The following is a 14,675-nucleotide window of genomic DNA, read 5'->3' on the forward strand; positions in this document are numbered from 1 at the left end:
TTGGGAAGACGGTTGCTGCAAAGGAGAGGCTAGGCCTCCCTGTATTTGTGCCTAAGAGTCTCCTCCTGAATGCCTCTTTGTTGCTCAGAAGTGGCCCTCTCTCTCTGGCTAAGCCAACTTGAAAGGTGAAATCACTGCCCTCCCCCCTACGTGGGATCAGACACCCAGGGAAGTGAATCTCCCTGGCAACGTGGAATATGACTCCCGGGGAGGAATGTAGACCCGGCATCGTGGGATGGAGAACATCTTCTTGACCAAAAGGGGGATGTGAAAGGAAATGAAATAAGCTTCAGTGGCAGAGAGATTCCAAAACGAGCCGAGAGATCACTCTGGTGGGCACTCTTACGCACACTTTAGACAACCTTTTTTAGGTTCTAAAGAATTGGGGTAGCTGGTGGTGGATACCTGAAACTATCAAACTACAACCCAGAACCCATGAATCTCGAAGACAGTTGTATAAAAATGTAGCTTATGAGGGGTGACAGTGGGATTGGGAATGCCATAAGGACCAAACTCCACTTTGTCTAGTTTATGGATGGATGTGTAGAAAAGTAGGGGAAGCAAACAAACAGACAAAGGTACATAGTGTTCTTTTTTACTTCAATTGCTCTTTTTCACTCTAATTATTATTCTTGTTATTTTTGTGTGTGTGCTAATGAAGGTGTCAGGGATTGATTTAGGTGATGAATGTACAACTATGTAATGGTACTGTAAACAATCGAAAGTACAATTTGTTTTGTATGACTGCGTGGTATGTGAATATATCTCAATAAAATGATGATTAAAAAAAAAAAAAATTAAAGGAGGGCTTAAAAATTTTCAAAGACAATACTGAGAATTTGTTAACAAGAGACCTGCCTTACAAGAACTACTAAGAGGAGAAAAAAAAAGAAAGGAGAGCGAGGTCTGGAGAAGTGTACAGAACTGAAGAGTCTAAGTAAGGGTACCTTAAAGGAATAAAAAGAGAGAGGGGAAAAAAATAGATCTGACAAATAAAAACCAAAGGATAAGATGGCTGGTTCAAGAACTCCCTTCACAATAATAACATTGAATATATAACATTGGATATGAATGGATTAAACTCCCCAGTTAAAAGATATAGATTGTTGGAATGGATTAAAAAATATGAACCATCAATATTTTGTTTATAAGAGACTCATCTTAGACCTAGCAACACAAAGAGATTGAAAGTGAAAGACTGAAAAAAATATTCCATGCAAGCTACAGCCAAAAGAAAGCAGGGGTAGCAATACTAATTTCAGATAAAATAGACTATCTGACTATCCATGGATGTTATAAGTGACAAAGAAGGACACTATGTACTAATAAAAGGGACAATTCACCAAGAAGAAATAACAATCATAAATGTCTTTACACCTAATCAAGGGGCTTCAAAGTATATGAGACAAACATTGGCAAAACTGAAGGAAGCAATAGATGTTTCCACAATAATTGTGGGAGACCTCAATATGACACTCTCCCCTATAGATAGATTACCCAGACAAGACCAATAAGGAAATTGAGAACTTAAACAATGTGATAAGTGAATTAGACGTCACAAATATATATAGAACATTACATTTCAAATCACCGTGATATACATTCTTCTCTAGTGCTCATGGAATCTTCTCCAGGATAGATCTTATGCTGGGGTATAAAACAAGCCTCAATAAATTTTAAAAGACTGAAATTATTCAAAACACATTCTCCAACCACAATCATATGCAACTAGAAGTTAATAACTATCAAAGATCCAGAACACTCACAATTATCTGGAAGTTAAACACACGCCTAAACAGTCAATGAGTGAAAGAAGAAACTGCAAGAGAAATTGCTAAATATCTAGAGATAAATGAAAATGAGAACACATCAAAACTTATGGGATACAGCAAAGGTGGTATTGAGGGGGAAATTAATAGCTTTAAATGCATACATTAAAAAGAAAGAGCTAAAATTAAAGAACTAATGGAACAACTGGAAGAAGCTAGAAAATGATCAGCAAACTAATCCTAAAGCAAGTAGAAGAAAAGAAATATCAAGGATTAAAGAAGAAACAAATGATATGCAAAACAAAAAACAACAGTGAGAATAAATAAAACCAAAAGTTGGTTCTTTGAGAAAATCAGCAAGATCGACAAACCCTTAGCTAGACTGATAAAGTCAAAAAGAGAGAAGACCCAAATAAATAAAATAATAAATGAGGGGGAATATTGCTATGGATCCTGAAGGAATAAAAAAAAATCATGAGAGGATACCATGAGCAACTCTATGCCAACAAACTAGATAATTTAGAGGAAATGGATAATTTCCTGGAAACACACGAACAACCTAGACTGAATAGAGAAGAAATAGAAGACCTCAACAAACCAATCACAAGCAAAGAGATCCAATCAGTTATTAAAAACTTCCTACAAATGAAACCCCAGGGCTAGATGGCTTTACAGAGGAATTCTATCAAACTTTCCTAAAAGAACTGACACCATTCCCACTTAAAGTCTTTCAAAAAATTTAAGAACATGAACACTACCTAACTCATTTTATGAAGCCAGCATCAGTCTAATACCAAAACCAGATAAAGATGCTACAAGGAAGGAAAACTATTAGCCAGTCTCCCTAGTGCATCATCCCTAATGGATGCTAAAATTCTCAACAAAATACTTGCAAATCGAATTCAAAGACATATTAAAATATTTATACACCCTGGCCAAGTGGGGTTCATCCCAGGGATGCAAGAGTGTTTCAACATAAGAAAATCAATCAATGTAACACAACACATTAACAAATCAGAAGGGAAAAATCAAATGATCATTTCAATAGATGCTGAAAACACATTCGAGAAAATCCAACATCCTTTTTTGGGAAAATCACTTCAAAAGGTAGGAATTGAAGGAAACTTCCTCAAGATGATAAAGGGCATGTATGAAAAACCCACAGCCAGTATAGTACTCAGTAGTGAGAGACAGAAAGCCTTCCCTCGAAGATCAGGAATGAGACAAGGACACCATCACCTCTATTATTCAACATTGTGCTAGAAGTTCTAGCCAGAGCAATTCGGCAAAACAAAGGAAAAAGGTCATCCAAATTGGAAAGGAAGAGGCAAAGCTCTCATTATTTGCAGATGATATGATTTTATACTTGGAAAACCCTGGGAAATTGACAGCACACCTACTTGAGCTAACAAATTCAGTGAAGTGGCAGGATATAAGATTAATGCACATAAGTCAGTAATGTTCCTATACAGTAGAAATGACCTAACTGAAGAGACACTCAAGAAAAAGATTCCATTCTCAATAGCAACTAAAAAAATTAAGTACCTAGGAATAAACTTAACCAAGGATGTAAAAGACCTCTCTGTACAGAAAATCACATTACTCTACTAAAAGACATAAAAGGGGATCTAAAGAGATAGAGAGAGATTCCGTGTTCATGGATAGGAAGGCTAAATGTCGTTAAGATGTCAATCCTGCCCAAACTGATCTACAGATTCAATGCAATACCAATCAAAATTCTAATGATCTATTTTGCAGACTTGGAAAAGATAATCATCAAATTTATTTGGAAAGGAAAGATGCCTTGAATTGCTAAAAACATTCTAAAAAAGAAAAATGAAGTGGGAAGATTTACACTGCTGACTTTGAAGCCTGCTATAAAGCCAAAGTAGTCAAAACAGCGTGGTATTGGCACAAAGATAGCCATACTGATGAATGGAATTGAATAGAGAATTCAGAAATAGACCCCCGGATATATAGTCAACTGATTTTTTGTTAAGGCCCCCAAATCTACTGAACTGGGACATAACAGTCTCTTCAATGATCTCAATATAAGAGACAGTGCTATAAAACTACAGGAAGATAATGTAGGGAAACATCTTCAAGAACTAGTATTAGGAGGTCACTTCTTAGACCTTACACCTAAAGCACAAGCAACGAAAGGAAAAATAGATATATGGGAACTCCTCAGAATTAACACCTTCTGTACCTCAAAGGAATTTGTCAAAAGGTAAAGAGGCAGCCAACTCAATGAGAGAAAATATTTGGAAGCCATGTATTTGATAAGAGACTGATATCTTGTATATATAAAGAAATCTTACAACTCAATAACAATAGTACAAACAACCCAATTACGAAATGGGCAAAAGATATGAAAAGTCAGTTCTCTGAAGAAGAAATACAAATCGCTAAACAACACATGAAAAAAGATGTTCATCTTCACCAGCTATTAGGAAGATGCAAACCAAGACCACAATGAGGTATTATCTCACACCAGTGAGAATGGCGGCCATTAAAAAAAACAGGAACCTACAAATGCTGGAGAGGATTGGAACTCTTATTTATTGCTGTTGGGACTGTGTAATGGTTCAGCCACTCTGGAAGACAGTTTGGCTCAGTTTTCCTCAGAAAACTAGATATCAAATTACTCTATGGTCCAGAAATCTCACTTCTCAGTATTTACCCTGAGGATCTGAAAACAGTGATATGAACAGATATTTGTACACCGATGTTCATAGCAGCACTGTTCACAATTGCCAAGAGATGGAAACAACCTAAATGTCCTTCATCAGATGAATGAATAAACAAAATATGGTGTATACACGATGGAATACTATGCAGCAATAAGAAGGAACGAGGTTGTGAAACATGTGGCAACATGAATGAGTCTTGAAGACGTAATGCTGAGTGAAATGAGCCAGACACAAAAGGAGAGATATTGTATGTTACCACTGATGTGAACTCTGTGAAAAATGTAAAATAAGTGTCTATATTATAGAATATATGGGACCTAGAAATAGCAGCTACTGAAGAGAAACAATCATCTAATAAGAACAGACAAGATATTGAGGGTAATCTTAACGATATGGGAATGCTCAGGTGTGACTAAGGTTTATTAATTTTCTTTTCTTATGGTAGGAGTACATTGGAAGGAATGAAGTTATTTCAAGATATTTGTTTTTCCCATTGCTTTGCTTTGTTTTGTTTTGAAATGTTTTTTTTATTTGATAAAGTAATTTTTTTAAAAAAGATAATTATATGAAAAATTCAGGATGCAGAACACTGTTGTGCTAGTTTGGGTGTGTTGTGTCCCCCAAAGTGCCATGTTCTTTGGTGCAGTCTTGTGGGGGCGGAGGTATTGGTGTTGATTGGGGTGTGACCTCTTGATTGGATGTTTCCGTGGAGATGTGGCCCACCCGACTGTGGGATAGTACTTTTGATTGGATTATTTCCATGGAGATAATGGACCCCGCCCAGTTGGGGTGGGTCTTGATTTAATCACCGGAGTCCTATGAAGGCCCACAGACGGAAAGAGCTGTTCTGCATCTTAGAGAGACATTTTGGAGAACACCATTTTGAGGTGCAGCCTGGGAGCGGGCAGGCGCCAGCCATATGCCTTCTGGGCCGCGGAGGTTTTCCCGACACCCATTGGTGTTCTTCAGTGAAGGTACCATACTGTTGATGCCTTTGTTTGGACGTTTGCGTGGCCATAAGACTGTAGCTTTCTGGCCAAATGGACCCCCTTTGTGGGGGCCAGTCCATTTCTGGTGTTTTGCATGGTGGCAGCATTGGCAAAACAGAACAACTGTGTACATTATGCTACCATTTTTGTGTGTGTGGGGGAGAGAGCAGTAAAATATGTAAGTATACATATTGCTATGAAATATCCCAGGAAAGATACACTAAAAAACAAACCAAAACAAAACAACCTAATAACATTTGTTGCCTCTAGGAAGAGAAATTGGTCTAGGTAGAGGACAGGGGTAGAGGAAGACTTTTTACTATAAATCCCTTTTAAGTTTTTTGAATTTTGAAATGTAAATGGTTGCTTATTTTAAAAATTAAATAATGCTAATAGTGGCTATTGCAGGAGCTCTGATATGCGGATGAGGACAGCAGGAACAGAGAGTGAGGAGTGAATGGACTTGGTGTTTGATTAGACACAGCAGGGGAGCAGTTAGCATGAGTCTCTGGCCTCTGGCTGTACAGCTGGGTGGATTGTGATGTTATTCCCAATAATGGGAATTCGAGAAGAAAACAAGAAAAAAATGAGTTCCATTTTTACTTACTGTTTTTGAGAACAACCTGGCTGGGGATATCCAGGAAGTGTTTGGATATGTGGGGCTGAAGTTGAACAGAGAGGTCTATGTTTAGATTGTAGTTGAAATCAGCGAAGAAAATGGGATTGCCAGGGGGAGAGTGAGAATAGAGTGGCTGAGCACCAGGAGTTAAGAAGAGAGCAGAGAGTCGTCAAGGAAGTCTGAGATAAAGTGGCCAAAGAGATAGCAGAAGAACCAACAAAGTGGAATCACAGACACTAAGGGTGGAATTACAAGAAGGGGAGAATGGCCAGAGTTTGAAAAAGAATGGACAAATATTTCTTCATTAAGGAAGCTTTCCCTGACCACCCTTTCTAAAACAGCATATTCCACTCCTGCCACCCTATATTCACCTTAATATTCTTGGCACTTTAGCACCACCTGCTTCTGTATCGTCTGTCCCCTTCTCCGCTCATTAAAATGTAGGTTGTAGCAGGGCAGGGAACTTTGTTTTATTTACTGGTTGTATCCAAAGTTCTAGCACAGTGCTTACCCCTACAACAGGCCCTTATTAAATATTGTCCTGGTTTGCTGGTGCTGCTTTTGTGCGGGATGCCAGAGGTGGATTGGCTTTTATAAAGGGGGTTTATTTCATTACAAGGCTGCAGTCTGGGGGCCACGGGGGCGTCCAAATTAAGGGATCAACACAAGTATACTGTCACCAAGGGAAGGCCGGTGGCGTCTGGAGAACCTCTGTTGGCTGGGAGGGCGGGTGGCTGGTGTCTGCTTGCTCCCGGGTTGTGTTTCGGGATGATGTTCTCCAAAATATCAAGTGTCAGCTTTCAACGGCCATCTTCAAAGTGTGTCTCTCGGCTGCAGCACTAAGTTCCTTTTGTTTGTCAGCTCTTTTATATGGCTCCAGTTATTTGGATAGGACCCATCCTGAATGGGTGGGGTAACACATCCATGGAGATTATCCGGTCAGGGGTCTTGCCCGCGGTTGGGTGGGTCATATCTCCGTGGAGGCACTCAATCAGGGGGTTCCAACCTGGTCGGCACTGGTATGTCTGCCCCCACGGGATTTCATTGAAGAGCATGGCATTTTGGGGGACATAGTGCATCCAAATGGGCACAAATATCATGGGATGGATGAGTTCCTCTACATGTCCTTCTTCCTTACCTTTCCATATTTATCTCCAGGTCCTGCATATTTTATCTTTTTAATATTTCTATAATACTTCATCTTCACTGTCTTCTCCTTGGTTCAAATTACCATCAACTCTTGCTAGACTGGGGGCTGGCAAACTACAGCCCATGAGCCAAGTCAAGCCTGCTGCCTGTTTTTTGTAAATACAGTTTTATTAGAAGATAGCCACATCCATTTGTTTACATATTGTCTTTGGCTGCTTTCTTGCTCCAAGGGCAGAGTTGAGTAGTTGCAACAGAGACTCTATGGCTCTCATTTCCTGGAAACTATTTTCTGTTTGGCCCTTTATAGAAAAAGTCTGCCATCCCCTTGTCTAGACAACTGCAGTAGCCCCTGTAGTAAAATAAGCTGGGCTGTCTGTGACCTTGGCAGTTCATTCTGGGTTGCCTGGAAAATGAGCTAGCTGGGGCTGGAGGTTCCCCCTTCTCCTAGATGAGAGGGCTGCACTTACATTCAGCTTTTCCTGGAGCTGATACCAAAAAAAAAAAAAAAAAAAAAAAAAAAAGAAAACCGAGTACAGTCAATATAGACTATAAAAGTAGCTCAAAAATTGGCTTAATTGTATGTGGCTTGGTGTATATATATATATAGTTAAATCTCGGGGTCCTTCAGAGCATGGGTATACATGTATTAAGCACATGTAAATCAAGTTTATAAATACTTGTACATAATACAGCATGCTCCATTTAAGACTGTTCATATTGAGGGTCCACCTGCAGCGTCGGCCTTCCACCCACATTCCCCATGGTGTGAATAACCATTCCCTGAATTGTTGGATCTGCCATTTCAGTGATTGAGGGGGGACCCCTGGAACACAACTACCGCTTGAAGCAGTTCCATTTCCACTGGGGGGCCATCGATGCCTGGGGCTCCGAGCACACCGTGGACAGCAAATGCTACTCAGCAGAGGTATGTCGTGACATGTAACTTTGAAGGGGGAGATGGTTCTGAGCATCTGATTCATAAGAATCAGGTGATTGAAAAAGTTCCTGCACTGGTGCGTGATGACAGCGCCCAGCCCCGGCAGGCTCCATCGAAGTTAGACCCACCGAGGTGGCGTCAGACGGCGGGGGCGACAGCCCTTTGGTTGACCCCAGTGACAATGGCGGTGTTTCACGATGAGGTGGAGATCGAGGACTTTCAGTATGACGAGTACTCGGAGACTTATTTCTACCCCTGCCCGTGTGGGGATAACTTCGCCATCACCAAGGAAGATTTGGAGAATGGAGAAGACGTGGCAACGTGTCCTAGCTGCTCTCTCATTATAAAAGTGATTTATGACAAAGATCAATTTATGTGTGGAGAAACAATACCAGCACCTTCCACCAACAAGGAATTAGTTAAATGCTGAAGAAGGCTTTAAGAATCCAAATCTGGAACAGTTGAGAATGAGCCAAGATGGAAAAATCAAATGCAAAGTTACAGACCTCTTCACAAGGACAACCTTCTTGTGGTTTTTTGCTCTGTTACAGAGTGTGGATTCTTTCCAACAACTGTGACGTTCACCTTCAATTAAAGAAGCAATCCACAACATGACATACCTGGATTTCACACATAAAACTTTGAATTGCAAGTGTTCTTAATTTTCCATCCAAATTTTTTAAAAGATAGTTTCAAATCAGTACATTTTTTTCCCTCAGTTACATTATTTTCGTATCTTAAACCTAACTACTTCAGTATCTGATGACAGAATCATCTACCTCAAAGTTATTAGTGTTCCTTTACAAAAATGGGATTGTATTTTTTACTTGGTTGTTAAGATTATTAACACTAGCCCTTCCTTTGAAATTTGACATAAATTTTGCTAAGAAAATTTGCTAGCTAAAATTTGCTAATCTCCTCAGTCTTGTCATTGTTAGGATGTTCATATTCTGTTAAGCATGCCTTTTCTGTTACGTTTCATGCATAGAGTGCTGGTTATGGTGTTAAAGAGAAAATACAGTGAGGTCATAATTTCTCCAGAGCTAAAAGTTAGTGAATAAGAAAGAAAAGTAAAAAGTGAAATGGTAAATGGTCAAAGAATAGCGAGTTTCCTTTTCAGTATTCTATATGTTCCTTGAGAATCAGGATAAGATAAAAAGACAAGCAGCCAAGAGAAGCAAAATTGGTAACAGAATGAGAGGAGCCAAACATGTCAACTTAGCAAATGAGATGCTTAAATGATTTTGCAAGATCAAAGCAAATAACATTTCTATATCTGGGTTTTGTTTGTTTCCTTTTAGAAATGGCTAATGAAATCATATTCCAGATGGGGGTTAATGTCCAGTCTTGATGGCTGGAGGCAATGCTTTCAGCATGATTACCATATCATGCCACTACTCTTAAAAGATGAAGCCTCTACAGTGGCTTCTGTTTGCTGAAGGTGAGCTTGAAAACTGGAGGTCTTTTCTGAATAAATATGCCCATGGGGACACATCTAATGTGCCATCACCTGCAACCAAACCAGATATGCACTGTTTCTGAGATGTTTGCCCTGGAGAAAAATAAATATATAAGATAGCCTTTAGTTTTCCTTTGCTGCAATGCTGAGAAGTAGCACAAAATTAGAATCACTTATATGGAAATTCAGAATTTTCCTTTATATATGCAACTTTCCTGCATATATATAAAGTTGAAAAATTGAACTGATATCTAGCAGGTTGTTTGGGAAATTGCTCCTAAAAGAAAACTGACTTGCTAGAATTTAAATATTCTATTACTGATTGATAAAATGTGCTACACACACTCACTGGGGTTTTAAATTAAAACAATTGTATAGCCTTTTGCCTGCTTGCAGTGTGGCTACATGCAGCCATTAGGCTGAGACTTAATAAATCACCAGGGTATGTCATGTGAAGCATTACATGGCATATTCTTGATGTGCTAAGAAATCTCATTGCCATGTGGGATACTGACACCCCTGAAGTAAACCACAACTGCTTTGCAAAAGCTCGTCTCAGAAGCAGTGACTGTTCAAATGAACAGAGCAGGATTCGTGATAACTCTGACTAAAATGAGCTGCCCTAAACTCAAATGTTGATGGTTTTATAGATATTGATACCATGTTAACTACCTCTGCTGATGTTGAATCTCAAACAAGAACAGACACCCTTGACATAGGTCTGTTATGAGCACAGAGGAATGGGAAGAAAAGTTGCCAAAGCTGAAACATCCCAGGAGAAAAGAAGCATAAACAGCCCTGGCAATCAGTGATCCATGATATTGCAGTAGTCGGAATGACTAAATATGTTTGTGAACTACAAAAGAACCGTCAGAATTCAGTCCAATGTTAAACAAAGAAAAACCAGAGGCGTTTTAGATATGACTAGAGTTCTATGTGATAAATGTGCCTTATTTGGCCCAACAGACATTTCTGGAGCCTTTCTAAGAATCAATTTGTAGTCCAGGCTTTCCCTCTCATTAGCTTTTGTAATCCTTGACAAAGCCTGTGGATCCTTTATCTGTACAGTTAGGTGATTGGATCAGATGGTTTCTGAACCATCAGTTCTACAGTGTCAGGTTTAGTGGCTTGCAGGAACTGAAATGGCATTTGAAACCTTTATAAACTCAACTATCTAAATCATGAATTACAGAGAAAGAGACTCTATTCTTCAAAAAGTTGATGTTACCACACTTTTGAATTTGAAAATTATGAAGACAGCTGTTTAAATGGTTCTACATACACTCCAGAAAGAAACATTTTCTTTGGAAAGCACCCAACATTTTTTGATAACTGTATATATTAATTTATTACCAGGATAAACTATTGGTATGCTAAATAAAGTCAGATAATTCAAAAAAAAAAAAAAAAGAATCAGGTGATTCCTATAAGTGCTAAATAGTACTGGGGGGGCACATTTGATTGTCCCCCACTTAGACAAGAAATACGGTAACTTCCCTCATGTTAAATATAGCAGAATTGAACCTTAAAGTACTGCAACCGAATTCTTCCTGGATGACTAGCTGGACTCCAATGATAGCAGGAAATAACAACTCGGGAACAATGCAGGGCCACAGGTCGGCTTAATCCAATGGAGCAGTCACTGGGCACCTAAATGAAGACCTAGTAATAGAAGCAGAGAGAAAGAGCAAAATTTGCAAAGCATTTCTGGAATAAAAGTCACAGGACTTGGAGGCCAGATCCTCTTGAAGAGCGCAGAGGGCCAAGTTAGCAATGGCCTTGAAGCTTCTCATTTGGGGGGCTGGCGGATGGAAGGTAACACCCTAAAGTCAGTTCATGAATAATGGATGTGTAGTGATTTTCAATAGAAAGAGTGTGTCAGGAAGTAGAATTTCTTCTTAAAGCTTTTTTTTTTCTAATTTGTTCCATGTTATTTTAAAAAAGAAATGCATTTTAATTGATTATCCTTCAAAGAAGAAACTTGTCTTCAACTCCCCTAGGGAGAATCTACTTCTCTGAATATAAACATCTTCTTAGCTTTGGATGCAAATTAATTTTGGATGTTAATATTTCATGGAGAATCAGGATGGCAATGGACAAATGTTGATGTGTCACTAAAATGTTACTAAATTTGCTATGTAAATTTTCTTCTTTTCATTTTCTTGCCCAATAAATCCCTCTATTCCAGAGTAATGTTAATTGCTGTTCTTGCCTAAATTTCTTCCTGTTATTTATTTCTATCTCATTTTGCACCTGATTATCATATGGTTTTAACAGTGGCTTGATTTGGGGAATGGAAGCATTTTTAAACCCCGTATGTTGAATAATGCTGCCGGTTTGTTTTGGAGTGTCCCTATATTGTCCTGTATTAAACCCTCTTGAATGATGTTTCAGCTGCACTTGGTGCATTGGAATGCAGTCAGATTTGAAAGCTTTGAGGATGCAGCACTGGAAGAAAATGGTTTGGCTGTGATAGGGGTATTTTTAAAGGTAAAAAAAAAAATCTTACTTTAAATGATGTGTTGTATGCTAGAATGAAGAGATAGAACATCGCAGTATCGTTATTTACTTTGAAAATATTGGGATCCAGACACTGATAAAAATAAACAGTTGTTAAAATAAGAAATGGTTAAGAATCTATTTTAAATGGCACAGAACTGCTCTGTCTAATAGGGTAGTCACAAACCATATGTGGCAATTGCACACTTGAAATGTGGCTTGCACTGCTGAGGAACTGAATTTTAAACTTTCTTTAATTTTAATTAATTAACATGTAAATTTAAGAACTGATAATTCCGTCATTGGGAGATGTCTAAGAATGTTTGGAACAACTTGGAAATGGGAATGTGCATTTTCAGCTGTAAATTTTTTGAAAACAAAATACAGATCAAGTGTTTCTGATGAAAATGTAGCATCCATTTGAGATGTGCTATAAGGGTAAAATACACACTGGGTTTTGAAGTCTCTGTATGGGAAAAATATGAAATATTTCAGTAATTTTTTACATTGATTGCATGCTGAAATGATAATATTTTGAATATACTGGGTTAAAGAAAATCTGTTATTCAAATAAACTTCCTGTATTTCTTTTTGCCTTTTAATGTAGTTATTACAAAAACTTAAATTACCTCTGTGGCTTGCACAACATTTCTATTTTTGAGCACTGGTATAAAAGAATAAAGAGAAATAACTAAATAATGGTTAATATATGAGCTTAGTTCTGAATATTATTTTAAATGGAAAGAAGATGAGGGCAAACAACTGTGGGAAATGATGAAGAAAAGTACCAATACTAGTGAGGAGACACTTGCTCAGTGTTTTTAGCTCATCTTCCCAAGAATGTGCCGATGGCCGTAGCATCACCTCCATTTCTCAGAGGGAACTAAAGCTCCCAAGGCTAAGTGCTTTCCTGCTGGTGACCTGGCTGAATGGTGGAGCCTGGGAGGGCCACCCTGAGGACCACAACTGTCCCGGGGTTTCCCCCAGGCCTCCTCTCTGCTCGCTCTGAGAGCTTCGGCCTCTGGGGCCCCTGACGGCCCATGAGCTCAGGGAGATGTGCGCCTTTCCCTGCACACGGCCAGCACGTCCACCCTGTGGACCACAGCCTGCTCAGTTCTCCTGCGTGTAATTGGATTCAGTAATGGTCAATGCCTTCGAAATTGCTTGTTTTAAGTACAGTTTCAGTACTGAGGTTACTTTGTTTTTCGGTGGTTAATTAACTAGGTGGTTAATTTTAATTAGCATTCTGTTCCTAGTGTACAATGTCAAGCGTTCTAAATATTTTCTCATTGATTGTTCTTTAGCTGGGCAAACATCATAAAGAGCTACAGAAATTGGTGGAGACTTTGCCATCTATTAAGCATAAGGTAATATTTTTTTCCCTTAAGCCACTTGAAATATATTTTATGTTTCAATATCAGAGTTAACAAGGCACTTTGAAATTGGCAAATATAATTCAAGTGAACAGTCTCCTTTAAAAGTTGCCTCAGAAGACAACTTGCCCTTTATGCTGCTTGTCTTAAGAGAGCCCCTGGCCCTGGGACCCTTTGCAGGGGGCAGGAACAACTCCCTGGGCAGGCACTGAGCTTGTTTTTGTGCTGCCATGCCATTGAGGACTCGGGAAGAAACACAAGGCTCTCCCCTCCTTGTTTACCATAAGTACCCTCACAGGGCAGGGAGAAGAAAAAACCTACAGACACTTGACTTGTCCTGCTTTAAAGAACAATTATCCCCATCCTTTGGTGGGATACCTTCGTCCACGCCCCCAGTGTATTGTATTCTATCCTTCCCTCCCTCTCTCCCTGTCCCTCTCCGTCTCTCCCTCCTTCTTTTCTCCTGTCTCTCTCCCTCTCTCCCTCTTTTCCTTCCTGTTTTTCCCCCTTTTAGTCTGGTCTCTTGGACCTTCCTCATTTGCATGTCATTCTAAAATGAGACTTATCCATTAGTCACTCTTGAAAAAGAGAAGCCACCACCTAATTCTCCCAAACAATATGCAGAGGAGATCCCCTGCCACAAACTCACTAGAATCAAGGGAGAAAACAGTTTGGGTGGCGGCCCCACTGCAGAATATCAGAAACACTCAGTCATTTTCAGAAACAAAGCATGGGGCATGGGCACAAGTACATCCTAAACAGTAGTTCGTCTGGAAGCTGCCCACAAGTACCCAGAGGTGGTCCCAGACAATGGGAATCATTGTCTTAACATCCAATTCCTGAGTGAGTGGTTTTCACCACTAAATAATGACTCAGTGATTCCTTCTTTCTGCCAGGACACCCTTATGGAATTAGAGTCATTTGACCCTTCCTGCCTGATGCCCATCTGCCCAGATTACTGGACCTACTCAGGATCTTTGACTACCCCACCACTCTCCGAATCTGTCACCTGGATCATTAAGAAGCAACCGATAGAGGTTGATCATGATCAGGTAAATTCTTTCCACAATTTTTTTTATAAGGAAATTCAAGTGTACCCCTTTAAAACAAGGCTTGGCTCAAACTTTGGCATCAGTTTTAACAGCTTGTATTGCTTACATGTTTTTACTAAGATGTGCTAATGTCTTG

General features: G+C 39.3%; 2 protein-coding genes across 7 annotated transcripts in view; both read left to right on the plus strand.

The window, feature by feature from the left end:
* Nucleotides 1–14,675, plus strand: part of CA5B (carbonic anhydrase 5B) — a 105,455-nt gene that overhangs the window by 85,056 nt on the left and 5,724 nt on the right. For 5 of the 6 annotated variants that reach the window (XM_037822583.1, XM_037822586.1, XM_037822584.1 and 2 more), the window contains 4 exons: nt 8,026–8,144; nt 12,010–12,105; nt 13,419–13,481; nt 14,384–14,539. In XM_037822583.1, coding sequence (XP_037678511.1) covers nt 8,026–8,144; nt 12,010–12,105; nt 13,419–13,481; nt 14,384–14,539 — 434 coding nt within the window. The remainder of the gene's footprint in view (nt 1–8,025; nt 8,145–12,009; nt 12,106–13,418; nt 13,482–14,383; nt 14,540–14,675) is intronic. The other variant, XM_037822588.1, reaches the window with a different exon arrangement.
* LOC119523769 (DPH3 homolog) lies at nt 8,270–9,324 on the plus strand. Its single transcript, XM_037822589.1, has one exon. The coding sequence runs from the start codon at nt 8,338–8,340 to the stop codon at nt 8,584–8,586; it is 249 nt and encodes an 82-aa protein (XP_037678517.1). The 5' UTR covers nt 8,270–8,337; the 3' UTR covers nt 8,587–9,324.

The sequence above is a fragment of the Choloepus didactylus genome, chromosome X, assembly GCF_015220235.1.
Source record: "Choloepus didactylus isolate mChoDid1 chromosome X, mChoDid1.pri, whole genome shotgun sequence".
NCBI lineage: Eukaryota > Metazoa > Chordata > Mammalia > Pilosa > Megalonychidae > Choloepus > Choloepus didactylus.

Coding starts and splice junctions, on each gene's coding strand:
- LOC119523769 (XM_037822589.1), top strand. CDS start 8,338: ATGGCGGTGTTTCACGATGAGGTGGAGATCGAGGACTTTCAGTATGAC.